Source organism: Mauremys reevesii, linkage group 23, assembly GCF_016161935.1.
Source record: "Mauremys reevesii isolate NIE-2019 linkage group 23, ASM1616193v1, whole genome shotgun sequence".
NCBI classification, from domain to species: domain Eukaryota; kingdom Metazoa; phylum Chordata; order Testudines; family Geoemydidae; genus Mauremys; species Mauremys reevesii.
Genome location: NC_052645.1, coordinates 11,782,156 through 11,804,986, shown reverse-complemented (window position 1 = coordinate 11,804,986; position 22,831 = coordinate 11,782,156). Strand labels below are relative to the sequence as shown.

Sequence of the window (22,831 nt, the reverse complement as noted above, 5' to 3'; positions counted from 1 at the left end):
TATATATACTGGGGATTTAAAGAGAGACTATGGACTTTGTGTCCAACTAACTACTAGTTATTTTGTGGTTTCCTTAGGCACCTTAAAAATCCTACCCTTAAATGCGTAGACCTCGGAGCTTTAAAAGGTAGGTATTATCCCCGTTTTACTGATGGGGAAACTGAGGCACCAAATGTTAATAGCCAAATGTTCAAAAGTGGCCTGTGGTTTTAGATACATCGCCTCTTGGCTACTGGACTTGAAATACAATGGGCTTCTTTTTCTTTCCTACCAGAAGTGCTAAGTATCTGCAACTCAAGTTCAGCTGGCATGGTGGCTGCTCAGCATTTGAAAGAGTCAGGTCCAGGTTGTTTTGAGTTGGACACCTAAGGCTGATGGCTGTTTGTGAATAATTTAGCCTGGGTATCTCGCCCAAGCAAGTGTGGGCTGGTCTACACTGGGTTGGGGGGGGAATCGATCTAAGGTACGCAACTTCAACTACGTGAATAGCGTAGCTGAAGTCGAAGTACCTTAGCTCGAATTACTTACCGTCCTCACGGTGCGGGATCGACGTCCGCGGCTCCCCACGTCGACTCCGCTACCGCCGTTCGCGTTGGTGGAGTTCCGGAGTCGACAGGAGCGCGTTCGGGGATCAATATATTGTGTCTAGATGAGACGCGATATATCGATCCCCGAGAAATCGATTGCTACCCGCCGGTACGGCCGGTAGTGAAGACGTACCCTGTGTATAGAGCTGCGAATAGAATCCAGGTTCCTTAGTTCCCAGCTCCGTATGCTGGAGGCAGTGTGATCTAGTGGACAGACTAGTGCTGCTTGTCAGTGGTGTAAATAGGAAGCTTATAGCTACAGTAACTCCTCACTTAATGTCGTCCCGGTTAACATTGTTTCGTTGTTATGTTGCTGATGAGTTAGAGAACATGCTTGTTTAAAGTTGTGCAATGTTCCCTTTAAACATTGTTTGGCAGCTGCCTTCTTTGTCCACTGCTTGCAGAAAGAGCAGCCTGTTGGAGCTAGCTGGTAGGGGCTTGGAACCAGGGTGGACCAGCAGCCCCCCATCAGCTCCCTGAAGTTCCCTGTGCAGCAGCCGCCCAACAGGCTATCAATTGCTGGGCAGTTCAGCTGTCCCTCCCCGCACTGCCATGTGCTGTTCCTGCCCTCTGCCTTGGAGCTGCTCCTGGGAGCCTCCTGCTTGCTGTGCAGAAGGGGGTGGGAGAGGGGTGCTAATGTCAGGGTGTCCCCCTCCCCTGCTCCTGTACCTCACCTCCACAGAGTGAGCGTGTGTGTGTGTGTGGGGGGGCAAAGTAGCATTTTTTAGGAACATAACTACAACATTAAATGAGGAGTTTGAGAAATTTCCACTTTAAATTGTATAGCATTGCCAAACCAAACATTCAGAAATCATGAGTTAGGCTCCCAAAAATCATGAGATTAAAAAATAATAATTGTGAAGGTTCTTATTTGTCTTTTGGTTTGAGCCTTTACAATACACTCTGCTTTCGTTTTTTAAAAAAGTTTCTGTCCCTCATGTTTGCAGAGAGAAGCTTGAAAATATGAACTGAGATTTTTATGTAATCACTTAACTCCAGGAGCTGGGCTTTTAAGCAAAACAAATACTATGAGTGAGGTTTGCAATAAAATTGTAGGTATTTGGTACACTGAGTATGTGAACTTGTGCAAAAACAAGCCCCACGGTCAGTGCATACAAGCTAATTTTGACTATAATGTTTTAAATTAGTATTAATGTCCTTTTAAATCCTGACTTTTAACAGATATTTCTACTGTGAAACCATTTATGTGCAGTGTCCTGTTGTAAAGCCTCCGAGCCAGCATTTGTGTCCAAATCCATCTGACTCTCTATCTGATTGCTGCTTTCTGCTATGACAGAGATAGGATAATCTGTGAACATTGATCAAATTTAAATAATTGCAGATACTAAAGCATGTGTTGGCACAATGGCATGAAGGAAGTCTTCCATTTTAAGTATCACTCATAACACAGGAAGACTGATTAGAACGTTGGATCCCAAAATTAAATTCTGTATTATGTGGGTAGGTTTATTGTGATGAAAACTGACACATTCTCAGGGCTCCAATGGAAATGTAGAAAGGACTGTTTTACAATGAAACAATTCTAGGATATTGCGTGTTTTTATGGATTAGCTGAGCATTTTGCCTGCAAGATTGAGGGGTCAGATTGGAAAAATGAGTCTCCAATCTAAAATGAGATGCCACTAACAGTAGATTGAACATGTCTTCATAATATAATCAACCCTGTCCCTTCTGACATGCTTTGATAAACTAATAGCTAATGAGACTGATTTACATTTTCATTAGACTTCAGAATTAACATGCACTTGAACTGAATAACTATCAGTTGACATTTGAGCTGTTTGCTGTTTCAGATTCTTTGCAGACTTGGGCAGACATCACTGAATTGGTTTACATTGAAATGATCTTCAATGAGAAGGGCTAGAAATGTAGTTTAGAAAAAGAAATTGTAGACTTTAGAGCACAAGATACAGCACCAGAGAAAAACTCGAGGTTGCTGAGCCACTGTGAGGTGGCCCACTTTGATCTCTAATGGGATTTAATCACCTACAGTACATTTATGCTGTTTGATGCTACTTGTTTGAAACATGTAAGTAATACATATGGTGTTGTGGGATTTCAGCCTGCTCAGGAGGACAGGAGAGAAGATCAAGACCCAGAGAGCACAGACCTTGAGATTAAGGAAGGAGACGGAGTGCAGGAAGAGTGTTCCAAGGCAGAGTTGAAAAGAGAGAACCCTGAGACAAAGGCAGACCAAGAATTAAAAGCCACCCAGAAATCAGTAAGAAGACACAGAAATATGTACTGCAAGGTTTCCTTGCTGGATGACACCGTTTACGAGTGTGCTTTGGATGTAAGTGCCATTCAGTCTCTTAAAATGGGTGGTGGGGGGGAGGGTTTAGAATTGGGTGATGCTGCCAGTGAAGTAAATAGTTAAACGCCATTGGAGTAGGACTTTTGCCATAAACAATTTATTTAAGATATGATAAGAATGTGGGGCACTTTGGACATTGGAAAAAAAAATCCAACATTTCTATTTGAGGGAAAAATGCCGTCATCTCACTTGCTGATGCTTTATCCTTCCTTTGCCCCTATTTCTGATACTCCAGACTTGAGTGTGAGATATAATTTTACATCCTCTTAAGATTTGATTATAACTCTAAATAATATTCGGATCAGAGCCATAAAATGTTTCTTGTCAGCTGGATTTGTATGCTTTGCTGGCTTTTCACCCAGAATACCTTGGAAATCTAAGATCACGTGCTGCTGACTAGTAACAGGAAAATAGTTTCAGCAAATCACCACAGAAAAAATGAGATTATCACCACTTAAACTTGGTCAAAATACTTATTTTTGCTTTATTCTTTCAAATTCTTCCTTCTTATATGAGCTATGCCTTAAAAGAGTTAGAAGGCATGCTTAATGGGCACATAACTATCAAGTCTGTCTTAATCATTTATCTAAGACACAATCCTTACATCAGTATTTATAGGAATTCTTACAAAGGGTGATGGTAGCACTACCACCAGGCCAAACCCTGGTTCTGAACACTCGTTCTTAATTATAAAATTTTGGGTTTTAGCGGTTGTGAAAGGGTTGCTTCTATTCCTGTCATCAGAGTGTTGCAGTTGCCTTAGTTTTCCGTTAGGGGGAACTGTGTGCAAAATGACAAATTCTGAAACTGTCTCCCTTTGGGTGTAGTTTAACAAGTCTTGACACAAATGCATCCCAACACAAGAAGCCTCTCCTTTCTACACCATCTGCTCAGGCTTGATTCACCCTTCTGTTTCAGATTCTGTAAACTGTCTCTTCAGCCTTTACAGCCCTCTCACTATGGTCTGGGTTACCTTCTGTCCTCGTATCAGAGGTTCATAAGTTCTCCCTTTAGGTTAAGGGGTTCACCCCTTGGTGCATGGATCCAAGGCAGTCTTTTCCTCTTCCCCTTGCCTGGGGAGACCTAGCAGCTGCTGGTGTTCTGCTTCAAGTTTCCCAGTGGAGATCTCTGTGTCTTGTCTTACACTGAGAAAGTGGCTTGGCTTTTATTCCACTTTCTTTCCTAAAAGGGCTTGTTCTCAGCTTGCAATGCCTGATGGGCATAGGTAGGTCTACAAGTCCGAGAATGCCTGTCCTTAAATGTTCAAGACACAATAACGAAACTGATGAGCTGGGCCACATGCCCTTTTATGTGAGTATGTAAAAATTGCTAGTAGAGCTACAATGTCTAGCAGTATTGTTCAGAATAGAAATAGCAGTAAACAAATAATGTTTTTAGCATCCCCATTAAATCAATTTCAGAAGCTCTGCTCAGTTCCCTATAGTTGAAAGGTTTTTGGCTGTACGTGTTTTTCATATATATCTCATAGGATGATCCCAGTGTCATAGCAATAAGAAGTCAACAGAAATCTAATTCAACATCTGAGTACTAGCCCGACACATAAACAATCTGGCACTTAGTCTTTGAGCTAATTAAGCCCTGAGCCCACTGGTTAAGTCTAGTTGCTCATTTGTGACCTGTTTAGGTTTCTAGGACTTCTTGTGCAAAGCAGTTACCTTAGATGACCCTGTACAATTAGGTCAGTGCATCAGTGTTCGTGTAACAGTGTTTCTACCATTGCTATCACATGGGATGCTTCTGGTAACATAATTTTATGTCCTAGAGATGGTGAGGAACATGGTTGGGGCAAAACCTTATCCAATCACAAGAAGTAGCTGACCTTTTAAGGGAAGGCCTGGGACAATTATGTAGTTGAAGCCTAAAAAAATTGTTTGATGCAGTTTGTAGTTTCTTAGCTGTAGTTACAGTTGTATCCCTGGAGCTGTAAATCTCTTTAGGCTATAGCTTCTCTGTCTCTGTTTCTTTCTGTCTCTCTCTCTGCCAGTCTGATTCTCTTAAAACATCTAAAGCTTAAATTATCAAAATGTCCATTGTTTCTCTAGAATATTTGATAGAATCTAGTCGTTAGGACAAATGTATGTGGATTAGACCCAGTCTGAAATTTTGTTGAACTCTGCTATATGGCAGATATTTAGATTTAATTTTTAATCTCTTTTTAATTTAAAATGAACATATTGTAGCATTTAAAGTAGTTTTAAAAATGAAAATACAGTGGGTCAGAAGTAATTTTTATTTCCCGGGGAGCTTCTTGTGGTGTTGTGCTTATTCTTGTTCTGAAAGTGGTGGTGTAATGAATGCCTAAAGAAAAATCAAACAAACCTCCCCAAAGTGTAGTATTTAAATAACACTTCACTTCAGAACATTTAGAAAAAACCTAAATTAATCATAAAGACAGATAAATATTATTCTAATTTTAAATGGGAATACTGAGACAGGGAGCTTGTGATTGGAAGTCAGCGGCACAGCTAGGATTGGAACCCAAGGTTCCTAGCTCCCAGTTTTATGCTTAATCTACTAGATCGTGCTGTGTCCCAAAATACAGTGTCAGAATAATAGGTGCTATTTCCAGTCACAAGTCTCAGTCTGATCACCACTTGATAAACCTAGCTAATGTAGCATTTTGTACTGCCACCTATCACTGTAGCATAAGTACCATCTCGAAGCATTTTATAAACACTTACGCCACACAACACCTCTTTTGGGTAGGGAATAATTATATACCCATTTTTTTGAGATGGGTAAACTGATGTGCAGATAAAATGACTTTCAGGATGCTTAGTCAATATGATCAGGAACAGAGTCTACATCAGTTTTAAACACTTCCCCAATAATTCGGGTTTGCTGTATTTGAATTTCCTATCTGATGCTCTTGCCCGTAAAGTGAAATACTTGGCCATAAATTGAGGAGCCAGTCAGTATCCTTTCTTTTCTCAAGAATCCAGCCCTCTTCAGTGGTTATGTAGTGGGAGAGTTTTTGGGGAGGGGAGCGGGGAGAGGAGAGGCAAAAAACAATGTATAATATTGAATCTCTGTTACTTATTTGCAGAAACATGCCAAGGGTCAGGATCTGCTTAGAAAAGTATGCGAGCACCTCAATCTTCTGGAAGAAGACTACTTTGGACTGGCCGTATGGGACTCTCCAACTTCCAAGGTAAGAAGGTGCTTGTGGAACTACAGTCGGCAATCAAAAAAACCCAAAACTCTTCTTGATAGGTTATTGTCTCCAAAATGGGAAGAAGTGTGTAGCGTCCCAAAAAATTATGTAAAAAGCAACAAAGAGTCCTGTGGCACCTTATAGACTAACAGATGTATTGGAACACAAGCTTTCATGGGTGAATAGTATTCAATACAATTGCTGTGAGGGGGAACTATCCCATCTCTCAATGGGGTGTTAACTCCACAGCCCACTACACTGGGGATGCCTGCCAACACCTCTCCAGCAGACGGCTTTGTGGGTAGCAAGAGAAAAGTGCAGTGGGCTTGTCCCACCTAATGTAGCAGATACATCCCAGGTGCTGGGGTAAGTATTGAGGGTCCCTTGCTTTCATCCCACGAAAGCTTATGCTCCAATACGTCTGTTAGTCTATAAGGTGCCACAGGACTCTATGTTGCTTTTTACAGATCCAGACTAACACGGCTACCACTCTGATAAAAAAAATTATGCTTAATCTAGCTATATCTTTATTTTTTCCCCATGTGTGAAAGACCTTTTCTAAGAATTGGCAAAGTGTGTGAATTGTAAGAGTAACGATACTGTGAATAAAATGGAAACTACTATAAAATAGGACAGCGGGGGGTTTGCTAATGGAGGGGAGCAAAACGAACTTGGAAAAATCTATTCTAGAGGAACTGAAGCTACATGCAAAATAGATTAGATTAGTATTTTTTTCTGTCTGTCTTTGTCTTTCTTATTACTGCATTATAAAGATACAACAGAAGAACTCAAGGATTTAAGTTATTCAGAAGTGTTGGAGATATTAGGGTTTTTCCTTTTAAAAAAAAAAATTGTGGTTTACAAAATAGAGTGGATAGGATAGAGGAGTAAATACTAAGATGTGGAAGAACCTGAGCACAAAAGGAAATCAGAGAATTTCTTCATAGTCATAAATTATTCCATGTATGTACTAAAGGCAATAAGAGGAGTAATCAACGTCTTGTATTTTGGGGGTAAATAAGCATATTTGGTTTAGCTGTTAATTTGAGTCAAGTGTATGTAGATTGGTATCTCTCATCTCAATTTCTGAAGGGTCCTGTGTTCATTTTCTTCCTCTTCCTGACTTGTCTGTGACTCTTATGGCTGACTCTTAGTGATTTAGCCTTAGGTTTGTTTTGTTTTATTGATCAGGCAAGTGCGTCCTTCTTCACTGCCATGGGTATACTGCTCATATGTATCTGAATGAACCAGTCAATCAATATTATGACTGGAAACCACTTACTCCCTGCACCCTAGTATTCTGCGGTACAATACTGGCTGTTCCAACTTTGTAAAAAATGGAAAGAAATGTAAGTGATTCCAGATTTAACACTGTGTTCTGTGCACACATAAGGGAATTATTTGGATAATTCCCATGGAGTTGCATATGTAAATTCCACTCCTGTTGTGTGTGTAACCGAGGAAATGGAGTTAGAAAATTTTGAGTTACATTTGATTTTCTACAGGAAAACGCTAAATGGAAACTCAGTTTTCATCCACACTTATTTGTGATTATTTGAACTAACCAAATAAGTATGTAGCCTTCTTGGAGCACTTTTCCCTTTAGAGTGGAAAACTATCACAAGAGAATGGCTCCAGCTGGCATGACCATCATTGGAAAATGTCCCTGGAGCTCTTGTCAGCATTTACAAGATTTGGTGGGAGGCCATTCTGGATTAATATTTCAAGCTGAGGCTTGTCACTGACAGAAGGGAAGGAAAATACTAAAAGTGCAAGTATTTAGTGAGGCAATGCAATTTTTAATGTATTTGCTGAAAATAAGTTAAATTCTTCATACTGAAACTCAAATTGGTAAGTTTTACTTTGATTTTGTTTAGATTTCTGCAGTGTCATTGTCATGCATTGTTGTTTTAACCTGCTTGAGTGTTCTTTAACAAATCAGACTGCCTGACATAAAAGTTAAGTAAGGCCTTGTTGAGTAAAAATTAAGCCTACCTAGGGGTTGATTTCAAATCATTGTCTGACTTGAAATGTACTTAAAGACTTTTCATAGCTTATGGTCAGTATTCTGGCTACCTCCTTGTTTCGCATATTGGAATCATTTATGATAAACTGGTTTACTATGGTGGGATGAAGAAATTAAATCATTAAAAGATTCTTTAAAAGTTACAAAGAAAGATTCTTCGTGTGGACAGTTAACAGAATGGTGGCTTTCATGTCAGCTGAAGTTTCGTTTTTATTATCTTATATTTAGAATTTGATTCCATTAAGTATGGAGTAAACAACCCCTTACTGCAAGAATGAAATCTACTATATGTAAAACATTGTTAGATATTTTTAAGGGCAGAAATGTCAAGCTGTTCAAGCTAAGTCTTGTAACCAATGTGTTTTGTGTTGTGGGAAGAAAATTGCCAGGTCATCATTCTCTGACCACTTACCCTTTTGTCTGCCTCTCTTTATATCCCTTACTTTTGAGTCAAGCAGGCTTCCTTAGGTTTGGGACAGGAGGAGTGGAAGAAAGCTAATTGCATTGCCGACTTTGAAAACAGAATTATACACATGCTTTTTTTTTTTACTCGATGTCTGATTCGGAGTTTGCTGCTGTAATTTCTTACAGACTGCAGTGAGTGAGAGAACACTGTTAGTAGCAGGATTGTTCGGTGTCGGAGATTTATTGTCACTTAAAACCAAGAATGAGAGAGTTAAACAGCTGTTTGATATAGATTTTAATCCCAGTCTGGAATAAACTATTAATGTTTGCAGCCACCTTTTGCTCTTTTGAGATAATTGCCTTATATAGCTATATCTATATATCTTTCTGTTTAATGGAGTGTAAACTTCCAAGTCTGGCATTCCCTCCAGCACTACAGTACTCTCTAAAAAGCGCCCTCACCTAGTTATTTGATTTACCAGCTAAAGTGATTTTAATAAGTCAACAAACCAACATTTGAACCTCCTCTAAAATGATAGCTAGGGTTTGATGGGAGAGAGGGGGTGTGCGTGTGCACATACACATGAAAATATCATACCTAAATATTTCTACCTTCAGAAATAAACCAACAGTGTCTGTAAGGAAGGGCACTTTCATCCTCTGTTTTTCCAATGTGGGAAAGTGAATAGAGGGACTGTTTAGCACTGAAGGAGTTTATATTGGAGTTTGTACTAGTCTGAAAGGGAGAATTGTTTTCCACTGATTCATGAAACAGCATTGGATAAGAGTATCATTAATTACCGAACCCCTCATTGTCTGTTGGATTAGGCAGACAGGATGAGTTCCATGAATGCATGACTGCACTCAGGCTGCGTTAGAGCAGTCAGCTAGGCTGTCCCATTCTCACTGGAGAAAACTAACATTTGTAGCATCAGCACTTACATTTAAAATCGCTATGCTGACAAAACCATAGACCCCCAAAAACACTGTGTAGATGGCCTGTGGGCCTTGTTTTTCATGGGTTTCATAGCACTAGTTGTAAAGATTGGACGAGTAGAAGGAGCATATTTTTAATAATGAATTTAAATTAAACTTATCCACAGTTTTTACCAGTAAACATGTAAAGTAAAATGTCCTTTAGGTTAAGAGAGATGAGCTTAGAGGGCTGAATGGGGTAGGCATACTAGTTTTTCACCTCAGAAGACACAGGTTTACAAATCCTGCTTAGGTCACATGAACATGAATTTGATGGCTTCATTCTAGCCTCTAGAAGATGATTATCAATATTGCACTGTCTTCATACAGTGTGTTACAACTGATAGCTTCTGCTAAGAAGAGGCTCAAGACTGAGATGTTTCAGATTATAACTGAAGGAGGAGCATTGGCAGGACTGTGAAAGAATTTCACTGGCATTAGTTTTGCACCACCTCCTTGCTCCCCAAAAATACAAATAAAGGAGATAAATTACGGGCAACTGAGGAAACTGGATAAAAATGTCTAAATAGATTATCTCCTCAACTGTTTCCTGTGGTGTTTCTTTTCATACTTGTCAACCATGTGAGTTTTACTGTTTTCTCCTCTTACAGACATGGTTGGATTCTGCCAAAGAAATAAAAAAGCAGGTTCATGGTAAGTGGATTGAGTTCATCTTGATCTATTTTCTTTTTTTTATTGGTAGATATTTATAGCTTTGGTCTACAATTCAGAGAACCCCCGAAGACCAGTTAGAGTTCATGGAAAGGTGTTTGTCAGGGATCAGCACAAGTTCAAACAGCATGCACTCCCTCTTTTTACTCTTAATAGTGGCACTTTGGTACAATGAAGAATATCCTACAGTACATTGTCAGGAGGTAGACAGATGCTGTGCCTCCATAGTGCAGTCCAGAATTAGATAGATGTCTTTCAGCCTGCTGGTGTGTGTGCGGGGGGCGGGAATGAGATGAATGTCATGGAGAACCACTTAAGGATAAATAAGGAGATGGGAAACGGGAAAAGAAAAGTATATGCTGTAGCAAACTTTTGTGGATTCTTCAAAAGTGTTCAGGCATCCAAATGGGTTGTCTGAGCTGAACAAGTGGCTTGAACAGTGTCAGGATGAATGTCTCACAGTATAAGCAGAAATGGATGGTGACTTCTTTTGATATTGGGCCAGTTCAGTGCAGGGACCAGTGTCCATGTGGATCCATTTTCAGAGACCAGTTTTTCTTCAAAGAATACACACACTCAAGACTTCTCACTGCAGTGAAAGTGAATTTCTGTGTAGGTTTACAGGGAGGAAGAGAGGTATTTCAACAAAGCTATGAACTGAAGAGGTTCTCTGTGTGGCATAATAGAGGCAAAACTCCATTGGTGTTAATAAACAAACCGCACTGGGAAAGCTTCTTCATTCAGTCATCCATTTTTATTATTATAATCTACAAAAGCAATTGTTTGTGTGCACAGCTTTAGCTGCTTTTCTCTGTTGAGACATTAGTGGTAAAAGTACAATATTATGAGACTGGTGCAAAAACCTACAGCAGGATGATATTTAAAGGAACCCTTTATTTCACTCAGCTGATTGAGATAAATTTAAATAGTCTTACTGGAAAAATGACATGATTAAGATACAGATCTAAAAAAGGGAACAGTACTTTTCTACAGACAATCCCAGAATGTTTGTGTTCCCCTTAAAATAGATGGAAAGTTGCTCACTGTTATCTTGAACTTATTCATGAATAATTTGAATGTTTCTGGCACCATAGAATGAAAATGGTAGGATTTGTCTCTTAACTCAGTTATGGTATTGGGTAAGAGGCAAATCTGTAAATGGAGTCTGTTTGATTTCTCCCATCCTCCCCTTTCCCAGCCCCATATGGGACTTATTAAATCTTTTAAGAAACCAAATCAGGAAAACTTGCCTTCCTGAATTAAGTACCATTTTAAACTATTGAATTAGAGGGTAATGAATGAAGTCGTTATATTTGACTCAGGTTTTTGCAGCAATTTTAGAAATTCCCTACTGAAGCATTTAATGCCTCTGCCCTTCAGGTCAGCTATCTAAGGGCAAAATTGATTATACCCTCCAAGAGGAAATGGTGACCTCATTCTGAACACTTGAAAAAATAAATCTTTAAAGCTACTGCCTTCTTGGTATCTGAACTCTCTGAAGTAAGGAGGGGAGGGGTGAGTTTTAATGTCCACACAATGTAATTATGATTGTAAGGTGCTAGATTGGAATATTATATTTTGTATCTTTTTAATGATTTCACTTATCAGTTTGTTTAAAAATCTATATTTTCAAATATAGTATGACTCCCAGAGAATATATGAAAAGTTTCATTTTTGTATAAATTTGCTTGTTAGATGTGATTTATTGAACAGTGGCTGAGCATGCATTTTGAATATAATTGTAGTACTCCTAGAAGTAAGACTGATTACACTAATTAGAGCTAAGTACGATCTCTGAAAGTGCTAAATAAACCTTGTAATTCAGCTGTACTAAAACATTTCAGTCTTGACCTGCAAAATGCTTGCTGTTTTAGTCCTGGGTGTTTCTTGACTACACATTGACATTTGTACTGAATTTATATGGTGGCTGTGTGGCATGGGCCAATGTTTAACCACTAAAAACCTCTTTCTTCTCACCTAAGGGAGATTTAAAACCTGAGTCTTTGGTGGTAAAATGCTAATTCATTAACCCACACCACAGTTTGTCCTTTATTCATACTTGATCACATCTATGAAAAGCAAAGAGGTATGAAGTATTTAATGAGCAGTAGATTCCAAAACAAGTGAATTCCACATTTCTTATATTATCTGAATATGTCTACCTCCACATAGTCTGCTTACGTGTTCCCCATAAAAGATATATTTTAAGCTAAGTAAATGAAAACAGATCAGAAACTTTATCACTTCTCTTTAAACTACATTCTAGAATCAATAGTTCAAATGGCAGCATTCAAATATAAAATATCATTTGAATGCTTTATTTTTAAAGTCAGATTTGATAGTCATAATTTTTATAAACTTCTGTATTGTGAACATTTTTGTTGTAAATTTTCAAAACTTATATGTTTCTAATTACAGGAGGCCCCTGGAACTTTACATTCAATGTGAAGTTTTATCCACCAGATCCAGCACAGCTGACAGAGGATATAACGAGGTAAAGACACATTATTTCCCACTAACTCTGCTAATCAGGCTCACTTAGTAAAGTACTGAGAATGGAAAGTACAAGTGTGTAATGTTTTGCTTTTCAGGTAAAAGCTCGAAAGCTATTTATACCTTTGTTTTCAGGTATATTTTAGAGTTAATACTATAGGACTAGACAGTCTGCATTGAAGTCTATATGTGCATGATTTTTATGTATGCATCCCTACGCATACTTTGTTCAAGGCATTTAAAGGTCTGATTTCAGTTATCAAAAGCATCCTCTGCTCCATTTTGAAGGGGGTGATTTTATTTTTAAATCCTGTGATCGTTCTTCCTTTCAGACTACTGCAGGTGTAGCCCTTATCCTTTGAATGAAGAGGGTGCAGTGACTCTTTTTTCTTATAAGCCAATACAAACACCACTCCATGCCATTTAGCAGCATAAAAAGTGGCCTTCCTCCTCATTTCCTCAGGCGCTTGCGCTCAAAATAAAATGACCACGTTTTTGTTTCTGTTGCAGGAGTTCTCAACCGTTTTCTTGCTGAGGCCCACCCCAATATGCTATAAAATCACCATGGCCCACCTGTGCCACAGCAACTGGTTTTCTGCATAAAAAAGCCAGGGTCGGTGTTAAGGGGTAGCAAGCAGGGCAGTTGCCTGGGACCACGTGCCACGGGGCCCCCGTGAAGCTACGTTGCTCAAGCTTCATCTTCAGCCCTGTGTGGTGGGGCTCAGGGCCCTGGGTTTCAGCCCCATGTGATGGGGCTTTGGCTTTCTGCCCTGGGCCCCAGCGAGTCTAATGCTGGTCCTGCTTGGCCGACCCCCTGAAACCTGCCCCGGACCCCTGGTTGAGAACCACTGTTCTATTGAACTCTCAGTTAAAATCACATCTTCTGCTTCTTCCCTGTAGGTATTATTTGTGTCTTCAGCTTAGACATGACATTGTTACAGGGCGTCTGCCTTGTTCCTTTGCGACACTGGCCCTGCTGAGTTCTTACACAGTCCAGTCTGAATTGGGAGATTATGACCCTGAGTTACATAGTGCAGATTATGTCAGTGAGTTTAAACTGGCCCCAAACCAGACAAAGGAACTTGAAGATAAAGTCATGGAACTACATAAAACATACAGGTGAGTGCTGGTATTAAGGGAACTTGTCTGTGCACCACAAAGTAAAAGGGGTAATTAGAATTATAGCCATTTAGTATTTTCCCAAATTCTTTGTTTTTGTTTTTCTTTTCAGGGCCATCAATATCTTTTGTGAGCCTTCAAACAGAACAACAGTGAGAGAGAGAGAGTTAGTTTCATAGATGAGTTTTCAGTTCACAAAGAAAATCCATCTGCTTTAAGTAAATAAAAAACCTCCAAACAGTTACAAAAAGTCCTTCCAGAATTTATAACCCACTTGCTTTGCATAAACTATCCTGATAGTATCTGATTCCTTCATCGCACTGAGAGAGTCCAGAGTTGGTCATGCAATACTAATTACCCCTTGAGACTACTTATTTACAAACTGTAGCCTTTACTGCTTCCTTCCCCTCTCCCCCTCCACTCACTCCCGTTGTTGTCCATTTGTCCACCGTTTGTGTCTTGTCATAATCCTAGACTCTTTGGGGCAGAGGTTGTCTTTGTGTTCTCATTTTACTTGTTTGTATGGTCTCTAGCACAATGGGACCTCTAGGCGCTACTGCAATATAAAGAATAACAAAGGAGTTGGTGAAAACATTGGTGAGTCCAAAACGAGTGAGAATGTTCTGAGAATATCCTGCAGCTGTTGGTTAGTTAGAAGAGTTCTGTGAAACTTTAAAATATCTTTAAGAACCCCACTTTTGGAGTCTCTATAGTCATCACCCTTATGACAGTGGAGGATGGCTTTGATTCCACTTCGAACTATATAGTGCGCATACTGTTAACTTTGTCCTTTGTTCTCCCTTCTCCTCTTCTATTGTTGTTCAGTTGTCCTGTGCGGGAGGGGGCCTTGTCTTCCTTTTTGTATGTTAGCACTTAGGATTCAGTGGCCTACCTCCTGAATGGAGTCTTCTGGTGCTGCTGCAATACTACTAATAAATAACATTGTACAACACCAAATGCATCGGAAGTGGGCATGAAAGGTGTAAATACTGAGATCTCAGCATAACTTTGTTTTTGGTGCTGACATGAGTAGAACTCTCATCATGCTATAGGGTGCATTGGTTTTATTTACTAAGCACCAACACCATATAAAACACAAAAAGATGTGGCCTCTACCCGATGGGGTTCATGATCTTAATATACGGAGAGAGCTTGTACAATTGCATTCTACCTCGGTGGAAGGATTTCAGAGTGTAGCAGTTTTTCAAATGTATTACTAGGTATGTAGCTGCACTTCCAACTTTGTTGGATGATGATATTAAAGGGAATAGACGCATAGACTTTAAGGTCAGAAGGGACCATTATGATCATCTAGTCTGACCTCCTGCACAACGCAGGCCACAGAATCTCACCCACCCACTCCTGTAACAAACCCCTAACCTATGTCTGAGTTATTGAAGTCCTCAAATAGTTGCTTAAAGACCTCAAGGTGCAGAGAATCCTCCAGCAAGTGACCCCTGCCCCACGCTGCAGAGGAAGGCGAAAAACATTCAGGGCCTCTGCCAATCTGCCCTGGAGGAAAATTCCTTCCCGACCCCAAATATGGTGATCAGTTAAACCCTGAGCATGTGGGCAAGACTCACCAGCCAGCACCCAGGAAAGAATTCTCTGTAGTAACTCGGATCCCACCCCATCTAACATCCCATCACAGGCCATTGGACATATTTACCGCTAATAATCAAAGATCAATTAATTGCCAAAATTAGGCTATCCCATCATACCATCCCCTCCATAAACTTATCAAGCTTCGTCTTGAAGCCAGATATGTCTTTTGACCCCATAGGAATGAACTTTTTCTATAACCTAATATTTGTGAAAGGTTTCTTTATCGCTCTGTGACTCCCTTTTCATACTGGTGGGTCTCTCTTGAGCAGCTCTTGTATCAGGTTAGAGGATCATAATAACTAAACTAAAACTTTTTTAACTTTTTGAAAAAGAAATATTATCCTATATTGTGCATATTTACACTAATATACTGACATGTTCAACTACAGAGACCACGCTGAACTGTTTATTATCTAGCTCTCTTTGCACTTTTTAAGGAGCCTACCACCATGATATATAAGTATTGTACAATCTGAAAGAGGGGTGCAAGTGTCGGTAATTTTAAGAGAAGAAAGAAAATGCCATAAAACACTGAAAATGAGCCCAAGCCCTAGTGTGAGACTTGAACCTGCAGTCTCTCTTGACTGCCCCAAAGCTGTGAGTTGAGCCACAGTAATGCCTATAGTATCAGAGAGGTAGCTGTGTTAGTCTGGATCTGTAAAAAGCGACAAAGAGTCCTGTGGCACCTTATAGACTAACAGATGTATTGAAGCATAAGCTTTCATGGGTGAATACGAAAGCTTCTGTGTCTGACGAAGTGGGTATTCACCCATGAAAGCTCATGCTCCAATCCGTCTGTTAGTCTATAAGGTGCCATGGGACTCTTTATCGCTTTTTAGTAATGCCTATAGTGGACTTCAGTACAAGGGTGATACCAAAGCTATAATGAACACCTCAAACTTGCACTGTCAAATCAATATTTTAAACTGATTTCTCTACATTTGTACTGAGGGGGAGAGGCATGCGGAAGATAAGCTTGTCAGTTGCTCAGTATCTTCCTTTGACTTCAGGTTATAAAGTACTATTTGTGATAGAACAGGCAACTAACATCGCTGAATTATTTTTTTCGTCTTTTATTCTCTTAAAAGAGCCAGTGAACATAAAGCATTTTGTTTAAAACAAAATTATTAAAAGTTGACCTGAATAACATGGCTATATCTAGATTTGTAGTATTCTATAGCCTCCCTCTTATAGATGAATTCATTAATATTGGATGATGTTCTGAGAACTTTAAACATCAGATGGTTTTTAGGTAAAGAATTTCCACATAAAATGTTCTTAGTGCTATTGCCGTTTTATTTGAACTATAAAGGGTTTGTGTTTAGGAGATGAATGTTGACCTTGTTGTTCCACTTAAAATGGGCTGTTGTTGCCATATTAATCCTTTTTATTCCCGTTGATCTGTACTGTATCACGCCTGCATAAGACACAACACTAGGATTTACAGTTTACATAAAATGTAAAGTGTTTTGTAAGTAAGCTATCAAAGCAGCAAACAAAACTAAATGTATATAAATGAGTACTGTCCCAATATAGCATTTGGACATTTCTTGCACAATAGAAGCCTGTTACCAGAGATACTTCAATAACACTGAAAATAGCCCCATTATCCGGATGCTTCTGTTATCCAGAGTTGCATTGTATTGCCTTTCCTATGGACAGGACACCTATCTAGTCCCAGAAAATGTCTTATTCATCTAGCCTGCTCCTAGTAAGAGTCTCCTATTAAGTGATTTCAACTTCCCTGGCATATAATTCTCAGAACAATAGCTGGATTCTGAAAAGTATTGAGTGGGTGCCACAGTTTGCTGTTTGGCTTCAGTAGATTTAATTTGTTCACCTTTTTTGCAAATGAAGTTGGCTGTTGACGAATCATGGCACTGATTCTCTACAGTGGTGCTTCCCTTTTTCAGTCTGTAAACGGGTCAACTCACCCCTGCGGCGCCTCCTACTGGTGACTCCGGGAAGTAGCTCATTCCAGCACTGGAGCGCCCTCTGCAGGCCGGTGATCCACCTGTTTGCTACTGGCCCCCGTGTCCCTCCCAGGACCCCGGTGCCCCTTTAACTGAGTTTCCCCTTCCCAGGGGAACCCCCACCCTACTATCCCCACTTCGCCTCAGTAGTGGCTACTGCCAGTCATTCTCTAGCCCCACATCCTGGGGCAGACTGCAGTATTAGCCTGTTCATCATAGGCAAAGGGGTTTGGACCTGCTGCCTTGGCCTACCCTCTGCAACCCCCGTACCTGTTGGCCCACTGCTAGGCCACAGCCTGGGGCTTTCCAGGCTGGAGCTCCCCAGCTCCTCAGCCTTTCCCCAGCCCTGCTTCACCCTAGGTACCTTGTCTCAGTTCCCTGCAGCCAGGCCCTTCTCTCTCTGAAGGCAGAGAGAGACTGACGCTCCTAGCTCACAGCCTTTTATAGGGGCCAGCTGTGGCTGGATTGGGGTGTGGCCCAGCTGCGACTACTTCCCCAATCGGCCCAGCTTTGAGAGCAGCAGCTCTCAAGCCCTGCCAAGCCGCATTTAAACCCCTTAAAATCCGGAGCAGGGATCCACCCTGCTACAAGTCCGTTTACTAGGGTGACCGTGTTTCCCAAAGGGGAAACGGGACATTGTGTGGGGCTCACCGAAGCCCCTTCTTGTGTGCAGAGCTGGCCCGAGCCACTTGCTTCCCCTCCTCCCCAACATTCCTTCATGCTCCACTTTTTTGGCAAAACTGGACAACTTGGACAAATGCCCAGTTTTGCCAAAATATTAGGGCGCCCAGGACAGGGCTTTAAAAAGGGGACTGTCCTGGCCAAAATGAGACATATGGTCATCCTAGGTACTTCAGAGGCATAAGATATTGAGGAATTATCATAGAATCAATATGAAGCAGTATCTTTTGTAAACATAACATTCTGCATTCAGAAAATAAATTCAGCAAACCAAGGCTCAGCAGTTCTTTTGCTAAATAGAAGATCACTGTCTATTCCTTTAAAACTAATCATCATTATAGATAATAGTAAGTTCATTGTCTTTTTTTTCTCCACATATCCTTTTTTAGATCCATGACTCCAGCCCAAGCAGACCTCGAATTTCTTGAGAATGCAAAAAAGCTATCTATGTATGGAGTTGACCTTCACCAAGCTAAGGTAAGAGATTTTTGTTGTTGGAGTACGTTGTGGCCCACAGGTTCCTTATTTCAAGAGCCCTGATCAAAGATGTAGGCAGGCAGGCAGGCAGCCACCTTTGCAGAAATGCAAGCATATAATAGATATGTTGTAAGCATTAGTGCAAGCTTTATAAAAAGGAAGTTACACTTCCTGATTTGCTTCTCTGTATATTATAGAGAGCTCTTTATAAACCTACCAATGTAGACAAGCTCTTAGTCTGAAGAATTTAAACTAATGTTTGATCCTGAAAAGTAATCCACTCTCAGAATTCTTTTAGAGTTTATACTGTATTTATCAGATCAGACACAAACTTTGGGCAGATGGGGTTGGAGAAGAGATCAATAGAAGGGAGGAGGTTTTAAGGAGAGATATGAAGGAAAGTAAAATTGGCCCTTGGCACGTGGGAAGTTGGAAGCTGTTCAAGCATGCAGGACAAATGAATTCAGTAGCTATTTAGGAAAAGCCAAAAGGAGTGTATAGAGAAAATGCTGGGTGATCAGTTGTTGGAACTTGTAACTCCAACACTGCTGTAGGTATAAACATGTATTAACTTCCCTAGGACTTGGAGGGAGTTGACATCATTCTGGGAGTCTGTTCCAGTGGCCTTCTCGTCTATAAAGATAAACTGAGAATCAACCGCTTTCCTTGGCCCAAAGTGCTGAAGATTTCCTACAAACGCAGCAGCTTCTTCATTAAGATCCGGCCAGGGGAGGTACATTGCCAGTTTATCTTCTGTTTTTGTCGTGTATTGTCATAAAACATTTTCTAATTAGTGTTGTTTGTTCTTTTTTGCATAAAGAACAGAAAGGTGCTGTGAATATTTAAAGTTGTTTCCATAATTGCAGTAGTACAATTGGTTTTTCATTTTAAATTATACCTTATTTCCTGTCTTATTTGGCTTTGTAGTAGATTCAATTTATAATATAAAACTAAAATATCTGTCTGAGCCTATAAAATTACATTTGAATTATAAATTACATAGTAGTTAGCTCCACCTATTTGTAGAGTATGGTATTCTGATGGTATTCTGCTGTTGAACATATTCTCATTGGAATAATACAAGCACATAACAGATCTTTGGTGCAGAAATACAGATATAAACAAAATATTTCACCATAACCTAAATGAAGCAAAATGTTTGATCTTTCTGATAGTACTTAGAAACATAACTTTAATTAGGAGAGCAGAAGATTCTGTGGTAAAGACATTTTTTTTCTTGCTGTGGAAAGCAAGTAGCTGTTCATTTCATAAGACCTTAGATGACTATTCATAATTCAGAATGTTGTACTTTTTATCAGTTGCCAAAGTATGTAGCAACATGGTGTAGAGGGGGCTGGATCATGTGGAAAGGGGAATGGAGTTGCCTCTGCTGCATTGTTTTATCCACACCTTGTTGGGTCCAGCATGAATGGAAGCAGACAATGAGTAGGGAGGCCAGGGGAGACACATTTTCCCCCCACCCCGGGAAAATACGCCTAGAAATGTAATATAGTTGCAGACCATGTTTTCATTTCTGTGGTGGAAAATCCCTTTTAAAGGGGATCCCAGAACTGCTGCAGAGAAATATAGGCTCCATATAGAAGGGCCTATGCCTTCTTGCAGATGCCTGGATATGTTCATATATATCTACAGGGTTTGTGGACCAAACCTGCATCTCTCTAGTGGAAGAATGGCGAAGAAGTTCTGTGAGGGGAATTTTAGAATTGCTTGCCTGGGTTTTACCTGGGTATGTTCCATGTAGTGATGTTCTTTTGCATACGTCACTTGTAGCTACAATAAAATAATCTGCATTGCAATTTTCCATAGCACGAACAATATGAAAGTACCATTGGATTCAAACTACCTAGTTATCGGGCAGCTAAGAAACTGTGGAAAGTCTGTGTTGAACATCACACTTTTTTCAGGTATGTCTTGCTTAAAATTGTGTTTAAGATTTTTTTTTTTAAATATAGTGGGTTTTTAAAAGTGATACTAATTTCAAGTCTCAATTTTTGTAAGTCTTTTGCTGATAGATATGTCTGACTCTCCTCCATAGTGATTTAAGGTAATAAGGCCTGTAAAGAGTAAAAAGTGTGTATGGAGACAGACTTTTATTTTAGTGTTCCTAAAATAAATCAAGCTAGCAAATGAATGTTTAGCCATCAAGAACATAACATAGGAAATCCATCAAAATACAGAGATCTTGAAGTAAGGCACTGAAAGCATAACATCTTTATCTAAATGCCATAAGAGAATGAGAATAAAGAAGTGTTTGCCAAATATTTAACTCAGATATTGGTTATTTTATCTGGTATCTCTGTCAGGTGGTAAAATCTTTACCCCTAAATGGTTTCTTTTTAATAAGAGATTATTGAATAAAATAGAGGCTGAGATTGAGAAAACCAGTGACAGTTTCATGAGAGCTAAGGATGTCAAGGTTTGTAGAAAGATGCTGACTGCGGTGCTGTCATGCACTGTGTTTTGGTATCCACTTTGAAGTGTTGTTGTATCAGAAAGTACCTCTCAGCTTTGAGAGTTTGAGGTGCAGGTACTGATATGATAAAGGTCAAGAAAAAATTCTTGATAATAGGACCTTATACAACTTCAGATTAACTGCTGTGCTAAAGAAATAACATAAGATGCTTCACATGAGTCTTTTGGTCTGAAAAATGGTTGCTAGATAGTAAATATGTTACTCTCCCATGTTGTTAATCTAAGGGCCACTCCTTACTCCCTAAAGCTTTTTCTTAGAAATCTAAATGTTATATTTTTGGTTAATATAGAAACGTTGCAGGTGTGGGGTCTGGGTGCCGAGGGAGTGGAGCTTGATGGGTTGGGAGTCCAGGTGCAGCTGCTGGGGGATCAATGAGGTGGGGTTTGGGTTTACGGGCCTCATTGGAGGGGTCCAGGTATAGGGGGGTGAGGCTTGTCAGGATGAGGGTTCAATGGGTCTGCTTAGCAGGGGAGCCCCAGCTGCTGCTAAGGGGATGCTGCATGCCAGTCTCCGGCTCCCCCCACCCCCTGTGATTCTCCTATCTCCGGCCCCCTGCCCTATTCCACACCCCGTTCCTTCCACACTGCCTCTTCTCCCTACCCCCTCACCCCCCCCTTCCCTCATTTCCCACTCTGCCCCACTGAGGGCACTCACTGCTGCACAGAAAACAGGAAGGCTCCCAGCACACAGAAGGGCAGCACAACTGGCACTAGGGCCCAGGAGGTGGCGTTCAGCTGCAGAGTCTGGGGAGGAGACATGCAGCTTCCTTGAGCTGGGCATATCTGTGCTTGAGAAATGGGGGGGCGGGGAGTAGCATGTAACCCTGTGTGCCCCCCTCCATGCCTGGACTCTAGGGGGGGGGCACTCCTGCCCCAAGCTGCACTCCTGGTCCCCCCTGTGCCCCAGCTTCCCTGTTTTTTTTCCTACAGAGAAGCACAGGAATCCCGCCGTGGTGGCGGGCACACAGTCATGCAGAATCCCCCCAGGTGGATGTTATGTTAAGCAGCGGCGGCTCCAGGCACCAGCCGCCAGTGTTCCAAGCACGGGCCTGGGGTGGCAAGCCGTGGGGCGCACCCTGCCAGTCCCTGCAAGGGCCCTTCGGCGGCTTGCCTGCGGGAGGTCCGCCGGGCTCACGGATTCAGCGGCAATTCGGCAGCAGGTACACCGAAGCTGCGGGACGGGTGGACCTCCTGCAGGCGTGCCGCCGAATCCGCGGGGCCAGTGACCTCCCGCAGGCAAGCCGCCGAAGGCTGCCTTACTGCCGTGCTTGGGGCGGCAAAAAAGCTAGAGCCGCCCCTGATGTTAAGAGATCATTTAGAAAAATATATTCAGTTTTTCCACTCCCCCAACCCCCATCTCTTTAAATTCTTTCTATATAATACGAGTGATTTGAAGATATAAAACTAAAGTACATGTGAACCTTTCAGGCTAACTTCCCCTGAAGCACTTCCCAAGAGCAGATTCCTGGCACTGGGCTCTAAATTCCGTTATAGTGGACGGACGCAGGCCCAGACAAGACAAGCTAGTGCCTTGATTGACAGACCTGCTCCACAGTTTGAACGAACAGCAAGTAAACGGGCATCTAGAAGCCTTGATGGAGGTGAGTGAAATTTCATTACCTTATTGTAAGGTTTCCATACATGAAACCCATCCCATATTTTTTTTTCTATTGAAAATCACCCTGTAGGCTTAGGCTTCATACCTTTTTTTATTATTATTATTATTAATAATAATAATTTAGCTTAGCTAAAGAAGAAAGCTGATGTAAAGAGTCTGAAACTGAGACAGTGCCTGGAATATATTTCTAGACACTT

At 40.8% G+C, this 22,831-nt stretch overlaps 1 protein-coding gene across 45 annotated transcripts in view; it reads left to right on the top strand.

Moving 5' to 3' along the window:
• The window catches only part of EPB41 (erythrocyte membrane protein band 4.1), a 160,472-nt gene that overhangs the window by 73,590 nt on the left and 64,051 nt on the right, over positions 1-22,831 (top strand). For all 45 annotated transcript variants that reach the window (XM_039511986.1, XM_039511987.1, XM_039511967.1 and 42 more), the window contains 9 exons: positions 2,671-2,901; positions 5,990-6,094; positions 10,115-10,157; positions 12,594-12,669; positions 13,569-13,787; positions 18,436-18,523; positions 19,104-19,256; positions 20,351-20,448; positions 22,445-22,617. In XM_039511986.1, coding sequence (XP_039367920.1) covers positions 2,671-2,901; positions 5,990-6,094; positions 10,115-10,157; positions 12,594-12,669; positions 13,569-13,787; positions 18,436-18,523; positions 19,104-19,256; positions 20,351-20,448; positions 22,445-22,617 — 1,186 coding nt within the window. The remainder of the gene's footprint in view (positions 1-2,670; positions 2,902-5,989; positions 6,095-10,114; positions 10,158-12,593; positions 12,670-13,568; positions 13,788-18,435; positions 18,524-19,103; positions 19,257-20,350; positions 20,449-22,444; positions 22,618-22,831) is intronic.